Source organism: Tauraco erythrolophus, chromosome 1 (assembly GCF_009769465.1).
Source record: "Tauraco erythrolophus isolate bTauEry1 chromosome 1, bTauEry1.pri, whole genome shotgun sequence".
In the NCBI taxonomy this organism is placed as follows: Eukaryota; Metazoa; Chordata; class Aves; order Musophagiformes; family Musophagidae; genus Tauraco; species Tauraco erythrolophus.
Genome location: NC_141465.1, coordinates 4202105 through 4221237, shown reverse-complemented (window position 1 = coordinate 4221237; position 19133 = coordinate 4202105). Strand labels below are relative to the sequence as shown.

General features: G+C 47.4%; 1 protein-coding gene across 3 annotated transcripts in view; it reads left to right on the top strand.

The window, feature by feature from the left end:
• The first annotated feature begins 763 nt into the window (after nt 1–763).
• The window catches only part of ARHGAP31 (Rho GTPase activating protein 31), a 58233-nt gene continuing 39863 nt past the window's right edge, over nt 764–19133 (top strand). For all 3 annotated transcript variants that reach the window (XM_086615952.1, XM_086615884.1, XM_086615837.1), the window contains exon 1: nt 764–863. In XM_086615952.1, coding sequence (XP_086472078.1) covers nt 764–863 — 100 coding nt within the window. The remainder of the gene's footprint in view (nt 864–19133) is intronic.

Below are 19133 nucleotides of genomic sequence, written 5' to 3'. Positions count from 1 at the left end.
CAGCCTCTCACACACATACAAGCACACTCAGGCACTTTACTGCCAAAACCCGTCCTCCGCCCCCCTCCTCAGCTAACTTCCTTTCAGCATTTTTTTTTTTTGAGCTGGATAATCCTAGGATTTGTAAAACGGGGGAAAGGAGAGAGCGAGCGAGCGGGAGTCAGAACAGGAAGCTGGTTTCTCATTCCTCTTAACTGTCCGAAAGCAGGAGGAGGGGAAGGGGGGGGAGCCAAAGAGGAGCCTTGTGCAGACTCTTCCCCGGTCCCTTTTCATTAGTCCGTTTGAACTTCCAGTCTCCTCCGAAAGCCAAGAGAAGGAAGACCAGACTGGGACGCTTTCTGCTGGAAGTGGCGACAGCACAGCTGACAAAACCCAGAAGGTGGAAGTGGAGGGTCCCGGGACCTTGCTGAGGGAAAGACATCCCCCCAGCCATTGCCTGCCCCCAACTCGCCAGCTCCGATGCGAGCACCCGTCCACCACCCACTTCCCTCTGATGAGAACCCTTCCGGGCTCGGGCTATGATCGCTGCCACTGGAGAGCCTCGTCTCGCCCTGACCTTCCTCTGCCACAGGACCAGCCCAACATCTGGTGGGGATTAATGTTTACTTCTCCAGCTGGACACTGTACGGGACCCCCGATGTTGCTCCCTGGGAGCGGGACACGGGCGGTGGTCTGAGAAGAGCAAGATTTTTGTCGCCCAGCGTGAGGCCGGGGGGAGGGGGGCAAGGCAGGAGGGGGGCAAACCTCTTTTGGGACTAACCTCATGAAGAACAAGGGAGCCAAGCAGAAACTCAAGAGGAAGGGAGCCGCGAGCGCGTTCGGCTGCGACCTGACGGAGTATCTGGAGAGCTCTGGGCAGGATGGTAAATTCCTCTTTATTCTCACTCTGGTATCGAAGGAGCAGAGCGTGTGTCCCCCCTTTTTTTACCGGTAGGACCGCAAACCGGACCTTTCCCAAAGCTGAGGGCTAGACAACCTGGAGCTGTTTTATCCCCAGGAAGTGGAGTCACTGCTGGGGGATAACTGCTGGGAACAGTCAGTCACTGCTGGAACAGCTTCCAGTTGTTCACAATGAATGAACAATCAGAAGATTGCTTCAGTGGTGTGTCTGCATGACCGCTGCATGAGTAGTGCTGCGTGTGGGCAAAGGAGCGGGCTGGGGCTCTCGGGCAGCCTAAGCGCGGGCAGAGGTGGCCAGCTGTACGTTGTGATGCCAGCTCTCATCCACCTGGCCACTAAAGGTGGTCGCAGGCTTTTAGGGAACTGAGTTTGGAAATCAGAACTGCGCTTAGCGTTGCCACCTCCTGGACTTGGAAATCCTCCCAAAGCCCACGAGACTAGAGTCTTGCAGGGCTGTAGGGAGGAACTGGGAATGTCTCATCTGTCCCTCCTGGACTCCGCTACAGTTCCCGTATTGTCCTTTTACTGCTGGATGAAGACAGGATAGAGACTGGGGGATGGGGTGGAGTAGGGATGGGTGTGAGGTGTAGGGGGCAGCTGAGCTAATATTTTCACTACCTTGCCTGTTATCTTTCTCTCCCCTCCTCCTCCTCCCCCTGACCTCCATGCCCCTAGATATCAGATAAGAATATGGTAGCTCAGAAAAGAGGTAACTGCAAAACAATTAGAAGGTCCTGAGCTTGAAATGGGTCAGTCCTGGGTGAGGGAAGGAGCAGAATGATTTTTCTTAAAGAGTTGGATGACGAGAGAAACGGTTGAGAATTTGGCATACAGAAAGACCTGCAGTTTAGCAAGAGGAAAGATAAATACATGCCTGTTACCATCCCTGATGTGAGCATTATGTTCCAGGTTTAGCGTTACGTTCTACTTTGAACTAACTTTTACCAATGTCAGGCTACTCCAAGCGAAAAAAAAAGCTTCTAGCAGGAATGTCAGCTTTGTACGGGGAGGGCTGTACAATCAGGTCTTTCATTTGGTGATGAGCGTGGCTGGTGAAGTACAGTGTGGAAGTGCAATGGCAGAGGGATGGACTACATAACAGCAGTCCTTTCCGTTGCAGAGCAAAGAGGGCAGTACCTATATCGCTAAGCTAAAATGTTATATATATTTTAAATATTTAATATCTATTACATATATATAGTACGTATACATGACATATAATACATATTTTTTTATATATAATACATTTATTTAGGTATGGGGGAAAACTGATCACTCAATTGCATTGTAATAATTCCTGTGACAATTACTGTATCTTTTAACTTCTATAGCCCTTAACAGCGATTGAATTGAAATAACAAAAAGCACAGACTTAATGAACTGACACCACTTTGCCAGCGTGAGGTACAGATAGATAAATTCCACCCAGTGGTAACAGGAGCTGCTGTGGTGAAGGAACAATTTACAGCTGTTTACAGGAACACTGAAAAACAACGCAGGGAGGGAAGGCACAGGCAGTATATTCAGCTGAAGCAGCAAGGGGGATTTTAGAGAGAGAAACTTAATTACTGCGCTTGAAATTAGGCCAGAACAGCAAAATCCATGACTCGAAATCTCACAGTTTTTTAAAATATTTTTTGGGGGGCATGAGAAAGAAGGGCATTGTCTCAAGTCTCATTTGTGGGACGGTTCGCAGTTCCAACCTACTTATCTCTCCGTGCTGAGCAGCAGTGGGGGAGACCGTGAAGTTCCTTTCCCTTTATGCAGTACTGCTATTTGCTGAATAGCACATCCCGTGGCCCAGTGCCGTGGGATCCAGAAATGAAAGACTCAATTGTTATAGGTTTATTGGGAAGGGTGTAAGTCAGATATTGGTCCAATTCACTTCATTGGGATAGGGAGAGAAGTGAGAGAATTAGAGATGCTAATTTTTGTTGCTTGTAGGGCTCTCAGGATCAATAGGAAAGGGACCAAGTATGCCAAAGTGACGTCTTGGGAAGAAATGAAGGTCCAGATGTCACCAGGGCATCACAAACTTGCAACCTGTATCTATGAAACAAAATCAGAAGAGCTTTTAGGGTGTGAGAGATGGTTGATTTTGGGGTAGTTGAATTGTCCTGCTAAGATCATTTCCAGTGACAAGCCAGTGCTCCTGCAAACAGGGGCTTTGATGGAAAAGCTGCAGCTTTCTTTCTGCTTTAGATAGTACTATGTGTTTAATGGGAGGGATGCAGGCTCTGGTTGTTCCCTGCTTGGAAGCAACGAAGATGTGAGGGAGTGATGAGGAGTGGGAGAGCACTTTGGCTGCTGTCCAGAAAACGTTTCGTCGCAAACCTTTGTGAAAGCGGGTTTTAAAATGCACCCAGAAGGGTTAACTGGGAAAGAAGGAGATGTAGGACAGGCAGGACACAAGTCAGATCGGTTGTGCTGTCATGCTCAGGTCTGCTTCACGCCGTCCTGCGGTGCTGCTTTGTGTGACTGGTCCTGCACACCGGCTCGCACGGGCGAAGAGGAGCAGAACCTCCTTCGCAGGTGCTGGGGATGGCGAAGGGAGCGCAGGGGACGGCCGAGGCTGGCGTGGACAATTCAGTTTGGCTGTTTTCCCTCTGGATTAGTACGCGGCCGTTACAGTTAGAGGGTGCTGCGCTACTTGTGTGGTGCTTTGCGGAGCAGATCCACCACTTGAGTCCCTTCGTGCTTGCGGCTGCTGAAGAGCAGCTTGTGCTTTCTGCAAGGACCTTAGTCCCTGTGTCGTTGCCAAATTCCAGTGGAGAGAATTATATTCTGCTTAAGGTATCAGCGTTTCCTGTTATTTAACTGTTTAATAACTTGCTGTGGTCCGCTTCAGAGATGACTGTGTTTCAGTGAAGGGGGAGAAGATCCTGCTGTCTCTCTTACAGACAGATGTACCTAAGGCTCTGTTATAAAGAGCGTTATGATAATACAATAAAAGCTGTGGCAGAACTACAAAGTATTTAAGAGCGGTGCAGATGGAAAGACTTTAGCAGGTACAGTGGGGTAGCTCAGGAGACTCGAATGTGAAACAAAGCCTTTAGGCCTAAGTTGATTCTTCAGATCTGAGCCAGGTCAGCGGTGCTGGACAGATGTTGCTGTCTGGCAGCTGGTTCTAAGGTCAGATGTGTTGAATTTATTGTATTTCAAGTCAGTTCCTGTCACTACCACATTTGACCCTACTTGGCCTTTTCCTGCTGGCAGCCTCTACGCAGAGACTGGTCATGCTCCTTATGGGGCAGACTGCTATCGGTGCTCCCAAGCATTTAAAATCATGACTCAGGCCACAAAAATCAGGAGTTAAAATAAAAATCAGTGCTGGGTTCTTTTTCTGCTTTCTGTTTTCTGAAACTTCAGTGTGCATCTGAGTTAATGTTTTCAAGTCTTTCCTCTGGCAAGAAGGCTAGAAACTTGGGGAAAAATTTAGCTTTTCTTCCTTCCCAATAAAATTCTCAAACAATGAGTTTAACAGCTGTGGATTTGAGGAAAAGCTCACATAAGACATAAAAGAATGGTGGCTGGCAATGCCAATGAGTAGAAGTTGTCTGATTTCACACAGTCCCTCTTCTGTCACTGCCAGCACTGGATCCACACGCGGAGGCAAGTGATCTCTGGGAGTATCAGAGCTTCACTAGAAAGCAGTGTCAGGCTTTGGGCAGGGACAGGCACCCGTGCAGGAGGAAGTTAGCACTGATTTCCTCTACTAAAACGTTTTCCTGCGTCAGACTTTACTACAGTGTTTTACGGGTGCAATGAAGCTAACAGATATTAACCCTGAAGGATTAACATTAGAGCCAGATTTTGGCCTCTCGATAACCAGCCTGGTTTCCAGAGGAGAAAAACACATGGTGCCTCTCCTAAAGTCGATGGGAGCTGCACATCAGGTTCCCAGTTCCCGTAGTAACAACAGTATAATTTTCTAGGGATGGGTAGGCCAGCAGAAAGGACAAGAGTCAGGGTTGTGCACAAACCTTAGTTGGGGCAGGACAGCCTGAACTGGAAAAAAACTGAAAGAACTGGAAGAAAACATCCGTAAAGAGCAGCAAACCTTGCTTCTAGTTGTGTCACAGAACTGTTGTCAGAGGGGGCTGAAAAAGTCAAAGCTGTTAAAGTGAGAGGGATGAAGTCAAAACGGAGTTTGATATTCTCAGTACTTCTAACTGTAGGAGATTCAGACTGGGATTGCAGGTACACAACCGGGTACAACTGCCATTTTTAAAAAAGGGAAACAGAGACAGCATCTATAAAAATTTGATAGTAAAAGATAATTGTGCTGGTAAAAGATAATCCACTCTTTTGCATAGAAACCGCTACAGATTCAGACCTATCTTTTCTTTATCTGCTTAGAGCCAGGTAGGACTTGGAGAAAGCCTGAGCCATTCCCTTCATTTTCAGTTTGATGGTGTCTAGATGTTGGGGTAGGAGTTGCTACCAGGACTGCAAAAAGCCAGATTTCAGATTAGGCTCCTTGTTCTCAGGGTGCACGTCAACTGTGTGTGTCCTAGCTTCCCCTATTTGCTGGAGAGTTAATTCTGCTGTTGCTGTACCCCTCCGTGGTTTCTTGCACATCTGTTTCCTGCCTGATGTTGTCTGGTTGGGATGCAATGAGATCAGCTTTTCCCCTTAACCCCCTCCCACGCTCCCCACAGCTCTCTCATCCTGAGCCTGTGGCACCCGAAGCACTTTCTGTCTCTTTTTCTAATGCTGCTTATTGGCTTTGTTTGTTATTTGCTGTAGAAAGAGAGCTGCTTCATTTGAGGAGCTTTGAAGCCACCAACCCCCTCGTGCTCTCCACTTGGGGCACCTTCTTGCCATGGCAGAGAGCAGGGCCAGCCAGCAGCACTCTGAGGCCAGGGAGGGAAAGGGAGCTGCTGTCTGCAAACGTAGCACAGGGAGATGAGTGAGGGAATCCTCACAAGCCCCTGGGTTGTAATACGGGGAAGGAGATGACAATATGGGTAGCCCACATGATACTCTTCTATGCTGTGTGGCTGTGCAATGGCTGCTTCTGTCTTGTCACAACTGTGCCGGAATGAAAGAGTAAGGAAAGTTTTCATTTAGTGCTAGTGGTCTCATAAAAACATGGGAGATCTGGCTTGCACTGACTCCCCAAGCAGGATCTTAACCACTTTTGAGAGCTGCAGTAGGTTGAGACTTTACTGTAGCATAGGCAAGTACTTCTGAGGGAAAACAGTAACAAGAATTCAGCAGTAATATGCTTTGTAGAGAGGAACGATGGCCTTGGATACTCTTTGGCTGTTTTGGTACAGCCCCTTAGCACGCTACCTTCTGACCGACTGTGATGCTCTGTGTTTCCTTGTGAAGCTGCCTCATCTGTGCTCAGATGGATGAGGAGACCTGTCACTCAGGAAGAAAGTAGTTTGCCTCGAGAACAGGCTCCCTTCGGAGTCGATGGTTAAACCTGCTGCCCAGATGTGAAGCAGCTTTTCTGGGTCATGCAGCCTTTCCTTCCTCACTCCTGCATGTGCAGCTGCATGTGTTTGTGGGATAAGAGCAGGCAGGGATGTGCGTGCGTGTGCATGCAAGTCCATAGCACATGTAAGTCCATAGCACATGTAAGTGTGTACCACACAAAGATGCATTTATGTCCACCTAGTATATTTTTTGAAGCTGCTTTTCCTGTGTTGATGTTTCAAAGTGAATGCATGCCCATACTTTTGGGTAGGTGCTCTTGGTTAGCAACGCATGCAGAAGGTCCTGGGAAAACTGCTGAAGGATCATTAATGACAACGTGAAGGAAAAGGACAAGGCCTTTTTTTTTTTTAAAAAAAAAGTCCCATTGGAAAAATGAAAATGCCACACGTTCATTTAATCTGCTGCAGAAGAATGAAGAGCTGCATTCATCCCACTCTCAAAATTAGAAACCGTGGCACTGGGGATTTCTGTCTCAAGGACTGATCAAGCTGAAAAGAAACCTTTTTGTGTAGCCAAATGGCTTTCAATCCAGATCTCTCCCTGACCTACCTCGCTCTGAGGCTACGCAAACACTTGTCTCCTTGCAAGGAAGGAAGTGGCAGGGGCCAGGAGGAGCCCGGGACAAGAACAGCCTCTTGGCTGGCTTGAAATGCATTAGTCCTCTTTTTTTTTTGCCTGACGTGCTGCTGCAATCTGCTCTACGTTTTCACACTGGTGATGTACTAAGAAGCCCCGTGACCTGTGCTCTGTGGGGTCTACCCCTGGCTGGAGTCATGCAGCCTGTGTGGATAATGTTGGGTGCCCTCGTCTTTGAGACTGGAGCAAAAGGGACAGTCGGGCTCTGAAGTTTGGGGGCAAAAGAAGGGGGACTGTATTATTGGACAGTGGAGGAGAGCTGTGGCTCTGGAGGGCTAAGAACATGAACTGGCCAGAGTTGAGGACAAAATAACTTCTTGGCCTTTCAGAGTCTGTCAAGGCATGTCCAGCAGACAGGGGAGTGGGAAACTGTTGCCAAAATGGATAGTGTGGGGGAAATTACTAATAACATAAAGGTTGCTTTTTCTCCAACCGCTCTCACGAGTAGAGCATCACGTTATGAGTCCCAGATATCAGCCTCTATGGCAACAAAGTGAGAGCAAAAAGACACTGAGAACAACGGGAGCAGAAGCCATCTGTCTGCTTCTGTTACTCCACTGTTCCTCCTTGTTTTGGATGATGTTTGTGTTTGCTCCTCAATCTGTTTCTGGTTCCTGGGAGCTGGGTTTTTGTGTGTCTGTGGCACGGTGTTACTGCAGTTAAACATTCACGTTGCGAGCTCAGCTCCTTGTTCTGTACTGACTTTCCACTGTTAGTGCCGTGTGATGAGCAGAGAGCTCTTCCACGCTGCCTCCTGCTTTACATTTCCCTTTCCAAGCTCTGCAGGAGGCACACGTGTCGTTTGCATGCACTAAACCCCGCGTTGATCCTGCCTTCTCCCCACCCCCTGCAAACAGCGTGAATCGCATGCCTGCAGATTCTAGATTAGAAAGCATATTTTGATTTAGCAAATGTTTTCTCTTTGTCGGTAACAGCTGATTTCATCTGGGCTTGGGAAACCAAGGAATAGGGACTTCACTGCTCGTGGCATCACAGCTCTCAAAGGTTCAAGGAAATAGCTGCAGTGGATGAAATGCCACCACTGCACAGGGCGGTTGTACAGCATAAGCTGATGTAGACATGGTGAACAAGTAGTCTGGGAGATCCCCAAATGTCTGCAGTGCTTGCATCCAAAGTTTTGATGTAGGCCTGGTTCTACTTTGGAGAGCATGTGACAAAAACAAAACACTAGAAACTTTCATCTGTACCTCAGGCTTTGCCTATATGACGCAGTTCTACAGCAGCAACATTTGCTGGCAGTCAGGGTTGTGCCAAGGATTCATGTGCCAGTGTTTCTCCTTTAAAAGTAATAGGGGAAATGAAACCAGCCTGCCAGTATGGGTATCCCCAGCCCTGCTCCAGAGGGCCTGGGGTGGGGTGGCAGTCAGACCCACTGGCCACATTGCTGCTTCGACTGCATTTCTGATCCGTGCCAGATGCAGTTCTCCTAAGTGTGAAACACAAGTGGAGGGTGATTAAAGGATGCAGAGCTACCAGTGTGCCTCCAGTCCTCAACCACCAACCGGGTGCCGGATGCACTTGGAGCTTTGACGCAGAAACCTATGGATACCTTATTACGATACAAAGGCCACTAATTGGCTCCACTGCTGGTTGTTTTAAGGGCAACTAGTGTCACTAGTTGCCTGCTAGTGTCTACTTTCTATACATTCCCAGAGCCTCAAGCCCCAGCCATCCTTTGTTTGTATGCCAGAGCCTGCTGATAACTTCAGTGAATGCGTTTTGCATTGTCAACAACAACAAAAAAATTTGCAGCGTGTTTACAATGGACATAGAGAACAGTGTAACATAAATTGAATTTAGTGTTAAATTAAATAACGTGGGGCAACAGTGCTGGCTGTATTATTAACTTTCATACTTAATTCAATAATGTGACCCTCTGTTCTCCATATTTGTCTGAAACCACGAGCAGACTTTCTGGGCTTCTGCACCTGTGTGATTGCAGATACGAAAGTACTTACCATGGGCTTGAGACCTAGCTGGTTGTCAAATGTCTAAGCCCTTGCAAATAATGAAGTTATAGACACCAATACTAAACACCACCCTCACTTAAGTGCCAAATCATTGTGTGTGAGAGCAAGGAGTTTAGTCCCTAATGCTACAAGTCTTTTGGTATACCCCACTTAAGCACAGGGAAGTGCCAGTCCTCTTCTGTCTCACCCTCCTGCCTTGAACACGACTCTGCAGCTGGTTTAGATTCCCCTTTTTCAGCCAGGTGGAGGCACTTTTGATCTTAACCGTGCTCCAAAAGGGATAAAGCAAAACCCACACTTTCTGCACTTGCCTTCAGTTCCTCTCCCTCAGTTGCTGTCCTCCCCTTTGGGAGCTGCAGCCTGGCTTCGGTTCAAAGCAGCCTGCCTCCATCCTGGTGCCAGCACTTGATGCTGTGCGTGACAGCCCCAGTTCCAAGCAATGCTGGGCTGGCTGGATGGTGACTTCAACTTAACTGATTTAACGTCCATATAGGAAGAATTACTTTAACAGCAGTAGAAAACGTTACAGACTTACTGAGATGAGCAAGGAATTCTTGAGATTATCTAGACCAAACCCTCTGCTCAAGCAGGGTCAGCTTGTGGTCCTGGCACTGCCACTGGGAACAGCCTGGCTCTCTTTTTCATTGCCTCCCACCAGGTATTCATTCACAATATTAAGATCCTTCCTGATCCTTCTCTTATCCAGGATGAACAATCCCAGCCTCTCCTCATTTGAGAGGTACTCCTTCACCATCTTTGTGGCCCTGAGCTGAGCTTGCTCCAGTAAGTCTTTCTTGTACTGGGGAGCCCAGAGCTGGACATAGGACTCTAGGTGTGCGCTCACTGATGCTGAGCAGGAGGAAGGATCATATCGCTCGACCTGCTGGCAACGCTCTTCCTAAATCTTCTGATGTTCCTAGTAACAGTTTCTATTAGAAACTGGCCTTGGTCTCCCAGACTAGGTTGGCAAGTACAGTTAATAACTAACATGCAACTGGGACAGTGTTAGGGATCCTTTCTGCCCTGGTTAATGCTGAAAATGAATTGTCTTCATAAAGGGCTGCCGTTCTTTCATGGTTTCTGTAGTCTTGCTGCTGGCCAGCTCAAACAAACTAACGTATGCTTTACGTAATATGCTGATACGCTGCATCTGATGAAAGCTTTGCAGAGCCTTGGCTTAATAGAAAACCTACAAATAACGCTGGGAAGCAGCACACCTTTCCCAGGTGGTGGTTGTACAGCCCTTGCAAAGGCACTATGCATCAAACCAGGGGGCTTGTGGCCAGAACTCTTCCTTTCCCGGCGGCTGTGTTACATGTCCTTCTCCAGCACAGGGACTGGGTGAGAGGAGGGGAAACGTGTGTCCCTGTGCAGGATTCTCAGCTGTGGCTGCTGCTCTCAGAAGTATGCCCTGAGCAGCTGAGCTGGGTTCATAGCCATTTATCTCCAGCTCCTCTCTCTGCCCTCTTCTACACTCAAGGCACAGCTAACTAAATGCCTTTGGAAATGCTATTATCTCCCGTGCTCTCTGGGGCCAGGAGCAGCTTGAAGATTTATCATCTGGAACAGAAGGCTTTGTTTAGCTCTGTAAAGCACAGAACTGTTAAAGAAAGAACAAAAACTAAACCTCAAACCAAATGCAAAGCTCTCTCTTTACATCTTGTGTCCCTTCTTTGCTTTCTCCCATTTGGGAACGTGTGTGCATTTGGTTTTGTAAAGTGATTAAGTACTGTCACGTGGTGAGGTGGTTAGAGGAGAGATACCTGTGTCTGTAAAACAGAGATGGAGGATCGAAAGGGCCAGGAGACATTCCCGCTGCAACTAAGTTGTGTAACTTGTTTCCTGCAGAGTGTTAGACAGAATTCTCCAGTACAAACTTCATTTAAAGGATGCCACTGTGGTTTTCACCAAACACAGCAGCATTAGCGCTGCCTTTTTTTCTGAAAGGTGCTGACGTGCTCGCAAACTTTCTCTGCATGTGGGATGCAGGGCTGAGAATCCAGGGTAGATCTGTGCCTGATCTCACTGTCTGTATTTACTGGCTCATCAAAAAATGCTGATTTAGCAAACCCAGAATGCTGGGAGAAAAGGGAGGGGATTTGTTTATCCCGATCTGAATATTTCAGCTGGGATATTTTCGATACTGTGAGTATTCTGTATTTGCCATCTCTAGCAGTGAATGTGACTGTCAGCCCTGCTGCAGACAGGCAGCTTGGCAGCATAACAGGGCCAGCCAGCCTGCGGAAAACCATTGCTCCTTGTGCAACTAGTGCATGTTTTTCCATTCAGCTCATTACGGCGCTGCTGGTAGCGATGGCAGTCACTCCTCGGGAGGTTCGGAGATGTGATCAGGCAGGGTGAGCCTTCTTCTGCATCCCTTGCATCTGCACTGCTATTTGTGTGAAATAAATAAGCTGTTTATTTTTCTAAATTATTGAAATAAGTCAGCTGGAACTGAATGGCTTTTTTCCTCATGCAATATCAGAGGGGAGCGGCTTTGCTGTTTTGCCCTTTCTCTCTTTATCTTCCTAGTGTGCTCCGCTTGGTGCTGCATTTTCCTTATCCTTGCTCTGGTCAGGCAGTTTCAGATACATAGGAGGCTAAATGGGAACAAACTCTTGCGAGATTTATTGCGTTTTCTGCTTCTAATCAAGCCAGAAAAATAAAGCAACAGACTTCCTCCTGTAATCCTGTTCTCTCCCTTCCAGTCCCGGCTGGAAACCAGAAGTACAACAAGGTAGAGGAATGCAGAAAAAAATAAAAAGTGAAAACAAATGTCCTAGAACCTCTAAAAGGAACGTGGGGTTTGGCCTGAGGCGACGGCTCAGGGTTATGGGGGAGGCGTGGGGGATTCTCCCTTCTCTCAAGTGTTTTCAGTTCCCCTTACTTAGTTTTTTTGTTCCCCCCTCCTCCATTTCAATAACTTTATTGCCAGGATGGCAGTGTGCATGTGTTGCCAAAGTCAATATATCAAGCGTCAGTGCCTACGGGGGGGCTTAAGAGCGGTAAATGGGAAGAGCTGGTTTTGATCTATTGAGTCCATTATTCTTCCCTCCTGGCTCGACAGCGAGCGCCAGTCACATACTGCTGCCCAAGGTTTGCTGTGTAAAGCCACAAAGGGCGTCTGAGCCAGGAGATTCACTTCCACATCCCAATGGCTTCGCTTTGGGGTCCCGTTCTAGACATCCTCCTGCAGCCCCGTCCCTAGACCGGCCAGGCACGGGCGACTCGTCCTCGGGGTGGCACGCGGAGCACAGGCAGCCCCCCGGCACTGCTGTAAACACGCTTCAGAGGCAGGGAAGGAACCAATGTAATAAATACAAAGAAGGGCTCGGAGTCCTAATTAGTCCTCCTTTCCAGCCTGCTAAAATATCCATCTGTCACTCTGCTGCAATAATGAGATTTGAGAAGATTAACGGGATACTACTTAGGCTGCTAAACAGGGCAGCTCAATAAGCGTGCCGCTGTTCAGCCTTAAGCCGTGCTCGCAGCAATTACACCCGGAGCAGGTTTGGGTCTGGTTAGTGCTTGCATGGGAGTTGCCAAAAAAAATCTGCTGCAGGAATGGGGTGGGTGATTCAGAAGGTGGCAAGCATAGTATCAGTTCGGTCAAGCTGCTGCCGTGACATCATTTAGGGAAATGTTGCCATTTTGGCATTTTTGGTTAAAAAAAGGGCTCCAATCCTTTAAGAAAAGCTTTAGTTTATCTTTTGTTTCTAAGGGATACGGACTTTTTTACACCTGTACGTGCTGTGCCGCGTCTTTTCCTTTCCAGAAGCAATTTCAGCTAGAGCCATGATTTGTTTTTTTACCCGGTGTCCTAAACTGTCACGTAGTGTTGCTCTGCCCAGCTCAACAGCTGCCACCTCCTAGCCTAGAGGTGGGTGGAGTGAGTCTTGTTTTTGCAGTTTGCAGAATATTTCAGGATGTAAGGCGCTCATTAAATCATTGATGTTAGCTCTTGGGCATTACAGACAGACACGAACGGCAGCTCTGGAACCTAAGGGCTTTGGAGGCTTATCCCTGCCCTAATAACGGTTCCCTACTTGGGATTTTCCATGCATATCTTACTGCAGATTTGAACTCACTGCAGGATGGTGGAAAGATTTAGCAGATAGACAAAGAGTGAGAGCAAGGCTTTTCTTTGCAACATTATACACCTATGAAGCAAATTTAAGTGAGCATTGATAGAAAAAGGGGAAAGACACATGTGTTTTCTTCGGGAGAATGGGAAAATTCAGAAAAATGTGCTCCTGCCTGTAACAGAGAAACAGAGAATGTTTGCAGCATATAAAAAGATTTCGTATAGTTGTGATTCAGGGGATAGCGCAGGTACACCTGACATCAGTGCTCGTGCTTAAGGAAAGATATTTTATCTTGTAAAGTGCCTTATTTCTATCCCTTTCCCCACGTCTGCCTCCTTGAAAAGAGGCCGATAGCAGTCGTGCTACTTTACCTCTTGGTGACACCAGTGACACCAGTTGGGACATTCAGTGTAGTCCTGTCTGGGCAGTGCTTCCAGCAATTTGGTTGGGCTGTGGTGGTGAAAAGCGAGGGATGTGGGACCAGGGAGAGGAGGCAGCATGGCACCACATGCCACTGAGATCTCCGAGCGGCTTTGATCCTCCTCAACCAGAGAGGTTGTGGAGTCTCCTTCTCTGGAGATGTTCAAAACCTGCCTGGACACGTTCTTGTGCGACCTGATCTGGGTGGTCCTGCTGCGGCAGGGGGATTGGACTAGATGATCCTTTGAGGTCCCTTCCAATCCGTGACATTCTGTGATTCTGTGATTCTTGAGCACTGCTCACAAGTTCACAGGGAACCAACTGCGGACAAAAACTTGGGTATGACAGGAAGATCCTCTCCCATGTTTGACAAGGATTCCCATTTTTGAGTTTGAACGGCAAATACTCAAGGAGCTTCTCCCTTTCCCTCCCCTTCCTCACCTCCTCTCTGCTTTGGGGCATTGTGGTTGCACACAAACCTCCTGTTTATTATGGGGTGAGGATCATCTCTGACCCTCTCCTTCCCTGGGCAGTTTGCATATTAATTAGCTCGTCCCTACAGGACAAGCCTGCAGCCTAACAGAGCAGTGATTCAGTGGCTGAACAATGTCCAATTATCCCGGCCTGGGGAGCAAGAGGCTGGCCCCTGGCACGTGGGCTCCACGTCGCTGGCCAAATGTCTCCTCCAACTCCCTTGGCTGGGCCAGTAATGCTGCTTTGGGGGATTTGACATGTGTCAGCAGCTTCGGCTGAGTGCTTTTGCAAGCTACCAGCAGCAGAGTGGTCTGAAATACTGGGAAGAGCTCCACAAGCACCGCGGGCAGTGCCATCCACTCCACGCCCTGCACCAAGGCGGTACTGGTGGCTAAAAGGGAGCATGGATGTTCACGTGTGAAATGAGGTTTTTGCACCCCCAGTTTGGTTTCCTTTGTCTGGCATCTGCTTTGGTGACCTGGCAGAGATGTAAGCAGCTTGAAAGCAGGCTGTTTGCTTTTCTGTTTACATCCTGGTGTTTCTACACGAATGAAGGCTGAGTTGCTCAGACTGAAGTTTGAATCGCGTGGAGCAAAGGAGGTGGTAGGAGTCACACTGGTGGCATGCCACAGGCTATGGCAAGCTCTGCTGCTGCTGCTGCTTGACTCAGTGAGAGACCTTAGGCTGCTAATTCTTTTTCCACATCCCACTCCCCTCAGATACGCTGGTATCATCATCTTTTTGGTACAAAGTCCTGAGAATTATTATTGTTTTTATTATTATTATTAAATGTGGAGGGCCTCAGCTGTTTTCATCACTCAGTACTGAAAAGGGGGCTCTTGCAGCTGTGGGGTGTGCCACACTGGGTAACAGTGAGGGCAGAAAAGGATGACACTCGCCCAGCTTGCCAGTCTCAGGCAGGCCCCGTACCAAGAACCTCAGAGGGAGGCGTGAGGAACACCAGGGTAGCATTACATACCTAGAGAGGAACATTGCTAGCGCTTCCTTCTGAGTTAGTGAGGCCTCTGCCCTGATACGTGATGTTGTAGCTTTGAAGAGAACATGACAGCCATTTACCACCTAACCTCTGGGTCTAGGAAATGGAAAAACGATGCAGCATCTATCTGAAATAGCAGAAGAGATTACCCTAAACTGGAATTTGGCCAGGATGCTGTCTTTAGTTCTGCTAATCTTGCCAAAAAAAAAAAAAAAAAAAAAAAAGCTACAAAGACTTTCTGCAAGACTGCAATCTTCATTTTATAGTCTCTGATTAAGAAGGGAGAATATGCAGAACCACACCTTTCTCTTTGCACACCATAGACATGGCTCATTACTGGCTTAGGGAAAGGACTGCCCCTTACAAGTCACCGGCAGCAATTTCAATTAATTCTGGTTTTGGGATCAGGCCCAAACTTAGGTTACTGATAGAAACTAATGATAATGCACGCAAAGAAACAGCTGGGAGGGAAGATGTGTGGCAGAGAACTGAAAAAGACTGGAGGGAACGAATGGGGAAAGGCAATAAGGGCAAATGTGGAGTGGAGAAAGCATGTGAGGAAATTCCAATATGCTTGAAACACAGGAGAGGAAGGTTGGAAAAACTAGTCTGAGAGCAAAACTGACTGCATTGGAACGACTGGAGACTGCCAATGAATGGTAGAAAGAGAACTACATGTGCAAGCAAAATTCAGAGTCCTGGCAGCTTTGGTAGTAGGGGTAGAACAGATGAAGAGATGCTTTTATGGGTACAGACCATTGGAGATCAGACAGGAATAGTGTTCATCAGAAACAGTGGAGAGTAAAGGAAGACGCTCACTGTGCCAACAACTCCTGTTATGCAAAACCCTTCTTCCAGATTCTTACCCAAAACTGAGCCAGGGTGAGAGGTGAGGGAATTATTTCTGGCTCCTTTCAGCCCTTGAAACAAGCTTGGTTTTGGAAAGTGCAAGGAGATGCCATTGAGTTACTGCATTGCGAGTGATGCATTTTTTCATCAGCTAACTAAATTTTTTCATTCCCCCTTTGGTCCATAGCTGAGCTTCAGCCTCTGATCAGTTCCAGAGTCTGTGGGTGTGAGCAAGAGCAGCTTTGTCTCACTTGGATCAGCTTTCAATACTTAATGTTTCAATGCGCTCAGCTTCATTGCCTGTTGAGGACGTGCGGTGCCTCAGCTTCCTTTGCTTTGGAAGCCTGTGCTATGAATCAAAACTCCTCTGATTTTACAGTCTACAATAAGTTCCTGCTTTTAGATCATGCAACTCACCCCGCTTTGAGGTAGACCTGTGCAAGGAGATGAACTTGGCCCTAGTTTTTTCCCTCTGAAACCCATCAGTCATGTACCAACATCAGGATACAGGTCTTGGCCCAAAGTTTGTGGCTCAGCTGCGTTGGCTGCAAGAGCTGCAAAGGCAAAGAGATGATTGACTTGTACGGCAGTACTGTAGCTATCAAAATGTAAGGAAGTTTGATTAAGTATGATCTCAACGCCCTTTTCCTGCAACACCCCTTCTTGTGTTTGCAATGTGTTTGTTAGTGTCTCAAAACCCTTAGTACAGCAAGATCCAGGAGTCAGAAAGACAAAAGAAACGCAGCCCAGAAACCCAACTCCTTGGCTTTTGCCTTTGAAAAAATGTAGTGCATTCAAGGATTTATTTTTTTTGCGTGTGCGTTGCTTCCTCTTTCCTTGCTTCTCCCAATCTTTGTTATTCCCAGCAACGACCGTATTTACTTATTTGCCTCATCCCAAACCACCGGACAGACGGGGGCTTCATCAGGGAGCCGGTTAGCAGGGCTGCTGGAGAGGGCAAAACAATGGGGCTTTAATCAGGGCGCCTCCAGCAGCCACTGCTGGCCAGAGGTTTCTCTGAATTCCCAACATGGAACAGTTGCCTCTTTCATGAAGCGCCTGTGGGATGAGCACAGGGTTGCTACACCCAAAGCATTTTCATGCAGCAACAGCTCTGTGAAAGGAAACGCTGCCGAGGACACCGCCTGCAACGCCCCGAGCTACTGGGTTGTCCACTATGAGAGCCTTTTTCTTCCAGGCCTGGGCTGTGTTTGCCTTCCACAGGCAATCTGTGAACAGCTCGAGTCTGGAAAGCGTTTAGGAAAGCATCTAGCTTTTCTCTTAAAGGACAAAAAAAAAAGGAGGGGAAAAATAAAAAAACGTCAGAGGTAATGAAATAGTTTCCAATGACTTGATGCAGCGTGGCCAAACCGTTTGTAATAATTTCCTTTAAATTCCTTTTATATAGAGAGAATTAAATATGAAATCATGAATCAGGAAGCAGTCATCCTGCCAGCCAGTGACATGTACGGAGAGATCAGAGCAAAGTGAGAAAGACACAGAACAGCAGGAGACTTGCAAAATCCTTTTTTAGCTCTCTCTTTTTCTTCCTCTTTTTATTTAGTGTACACGTCCACGTAGCACTAACATTTCTTCCCCAAAAAAGCTGCGGGAATCTCCTGCTGTTCCTCGTCTCTCCAATGGCAGCCCTGAACCTTCCTGTCATGATGTGTCTCATATGTCTGTGTTTCCTGATGGATTTTGCAATCCCCAGATGTTTGGATACCTGATTCATCTCAAAGGAGACTGTGAAACATTAAGTATTTTTAAATACCCAGCTTCATAATTGCTTTGTTTAACTTTGCAACATTCTGAACTCGTGCAAGGCAATAATAAAAGTCACTGCTGTTTTCCTTCAAAGGATTTTGCTCTCGCCGCTTCCGAGTTCATGTGCGCGCAATGGCTTTTGCCTTTGTGCCTGCAAGGTTCCCAAAACATTCTTGTTTCCCAAATTCCTATTTTTCCAATTCTCTTTTTCAAACCCTCTACAGAGATTCGCATTAGGAGTGCCCAGGCTGTTGTGTAAAAGAGGACTGAGGTTACCCAAGTGCTACCAAATGGAAGTTAAGAAATTTTCCCAACAAAACCTGAAATTAGAAGAAAAAGACCTTGTGCCTGTTGTCTACAAAGGTCTGCAGGTCTGCAAAGCTGACTTGAGTAGCACCTGAGTTTTGCATATCTCACGAGCCTGCTTGGATTACACTCTGGAGGTCTGGCACCAGCCTCTGCTGTCTCCCGCCCAACGTGGGAGATGAAGATGCCTGTCTGGAGCCCAGCTCATTTTGAACTGGTTCTTCTCAAATTGCTCTGATCAGGACTGAATTTGAAGTACAGACGCCTGAGTTCAATTTCCCTGAAATCCAGGGTGTTCAGCTGCAGGGTTTTTATCAGAGTCTGTCTCTAGCTTGGCTCCAAGGGAAGGGAGAGTAAATACTACAAGCCAGGAGACTACAGATGCAAAAAATTATAGGCTTTAAAATGTCACTAGCTGAGCACATAATGGATATTCTTTGGATTTTATGATTAGCTGTTATGTTCTGTTGGCCAACGCTGCCTTCCCGATGCGATTTATAAAGGAGTCTCAGGTCGCAGCCAGGCAAGCCAGATTCAAAAGTGGATTCCTGGGACTGCCACTATCTTTTGCAATGCTTCCTTTGTTTCTTTTGAGCAGGACAAGGTTGCTGATATACACCTGACTATGACTTCCATCCCCTTCCATCCCCTTCTATCCTGAGTCCAAGATGACATTGTCCACCCAAATATCTGCTTGCATACTGCAAAACCAAGGGGGTTATGAACTAGGCTGTGCTGCTAAACCATGACATTATGCCCAGCATTTCAGATCAAGGGAAGTGCTTTACGTGTGGGATTCATACAACTGACTCCCGTCTCTACCCAGAGCCATCCAAAAACCTGGGATGGCCCAAACACTGCATGCGAAACCAGGTCTAACTCTACATAGAATCATAGAATCATAGAACGGTTTGAGTTGGAAGGAACCTCAAAGATCATCTAGTTCCAACCTCCCTGCCATGGGCAGGGACACCCTCCACTACACCAGGTTGCCCAAAGCCTCATCCAGCCTGGCCTTGAACACTTCCAGGGATGGGGCAGCCACAACTTCTCTGGGCAACCTGTTCCAGTGCCTCACCACCCTCAGAGTGAAAAATTTCTTCCTCATATCTAATCTAAATCTGCCCTCTTTCAGTTTAAAGCCATTGCCTCTTGTCCTATCACTACACACCCTTGTAAAAAGTCCCTCTCCAGCTTTCCTGTAGCCCCCTTTAGGTACTGGAAGGCTGCTATAAGATCACCCCAGAGCCTTCTCTTCTC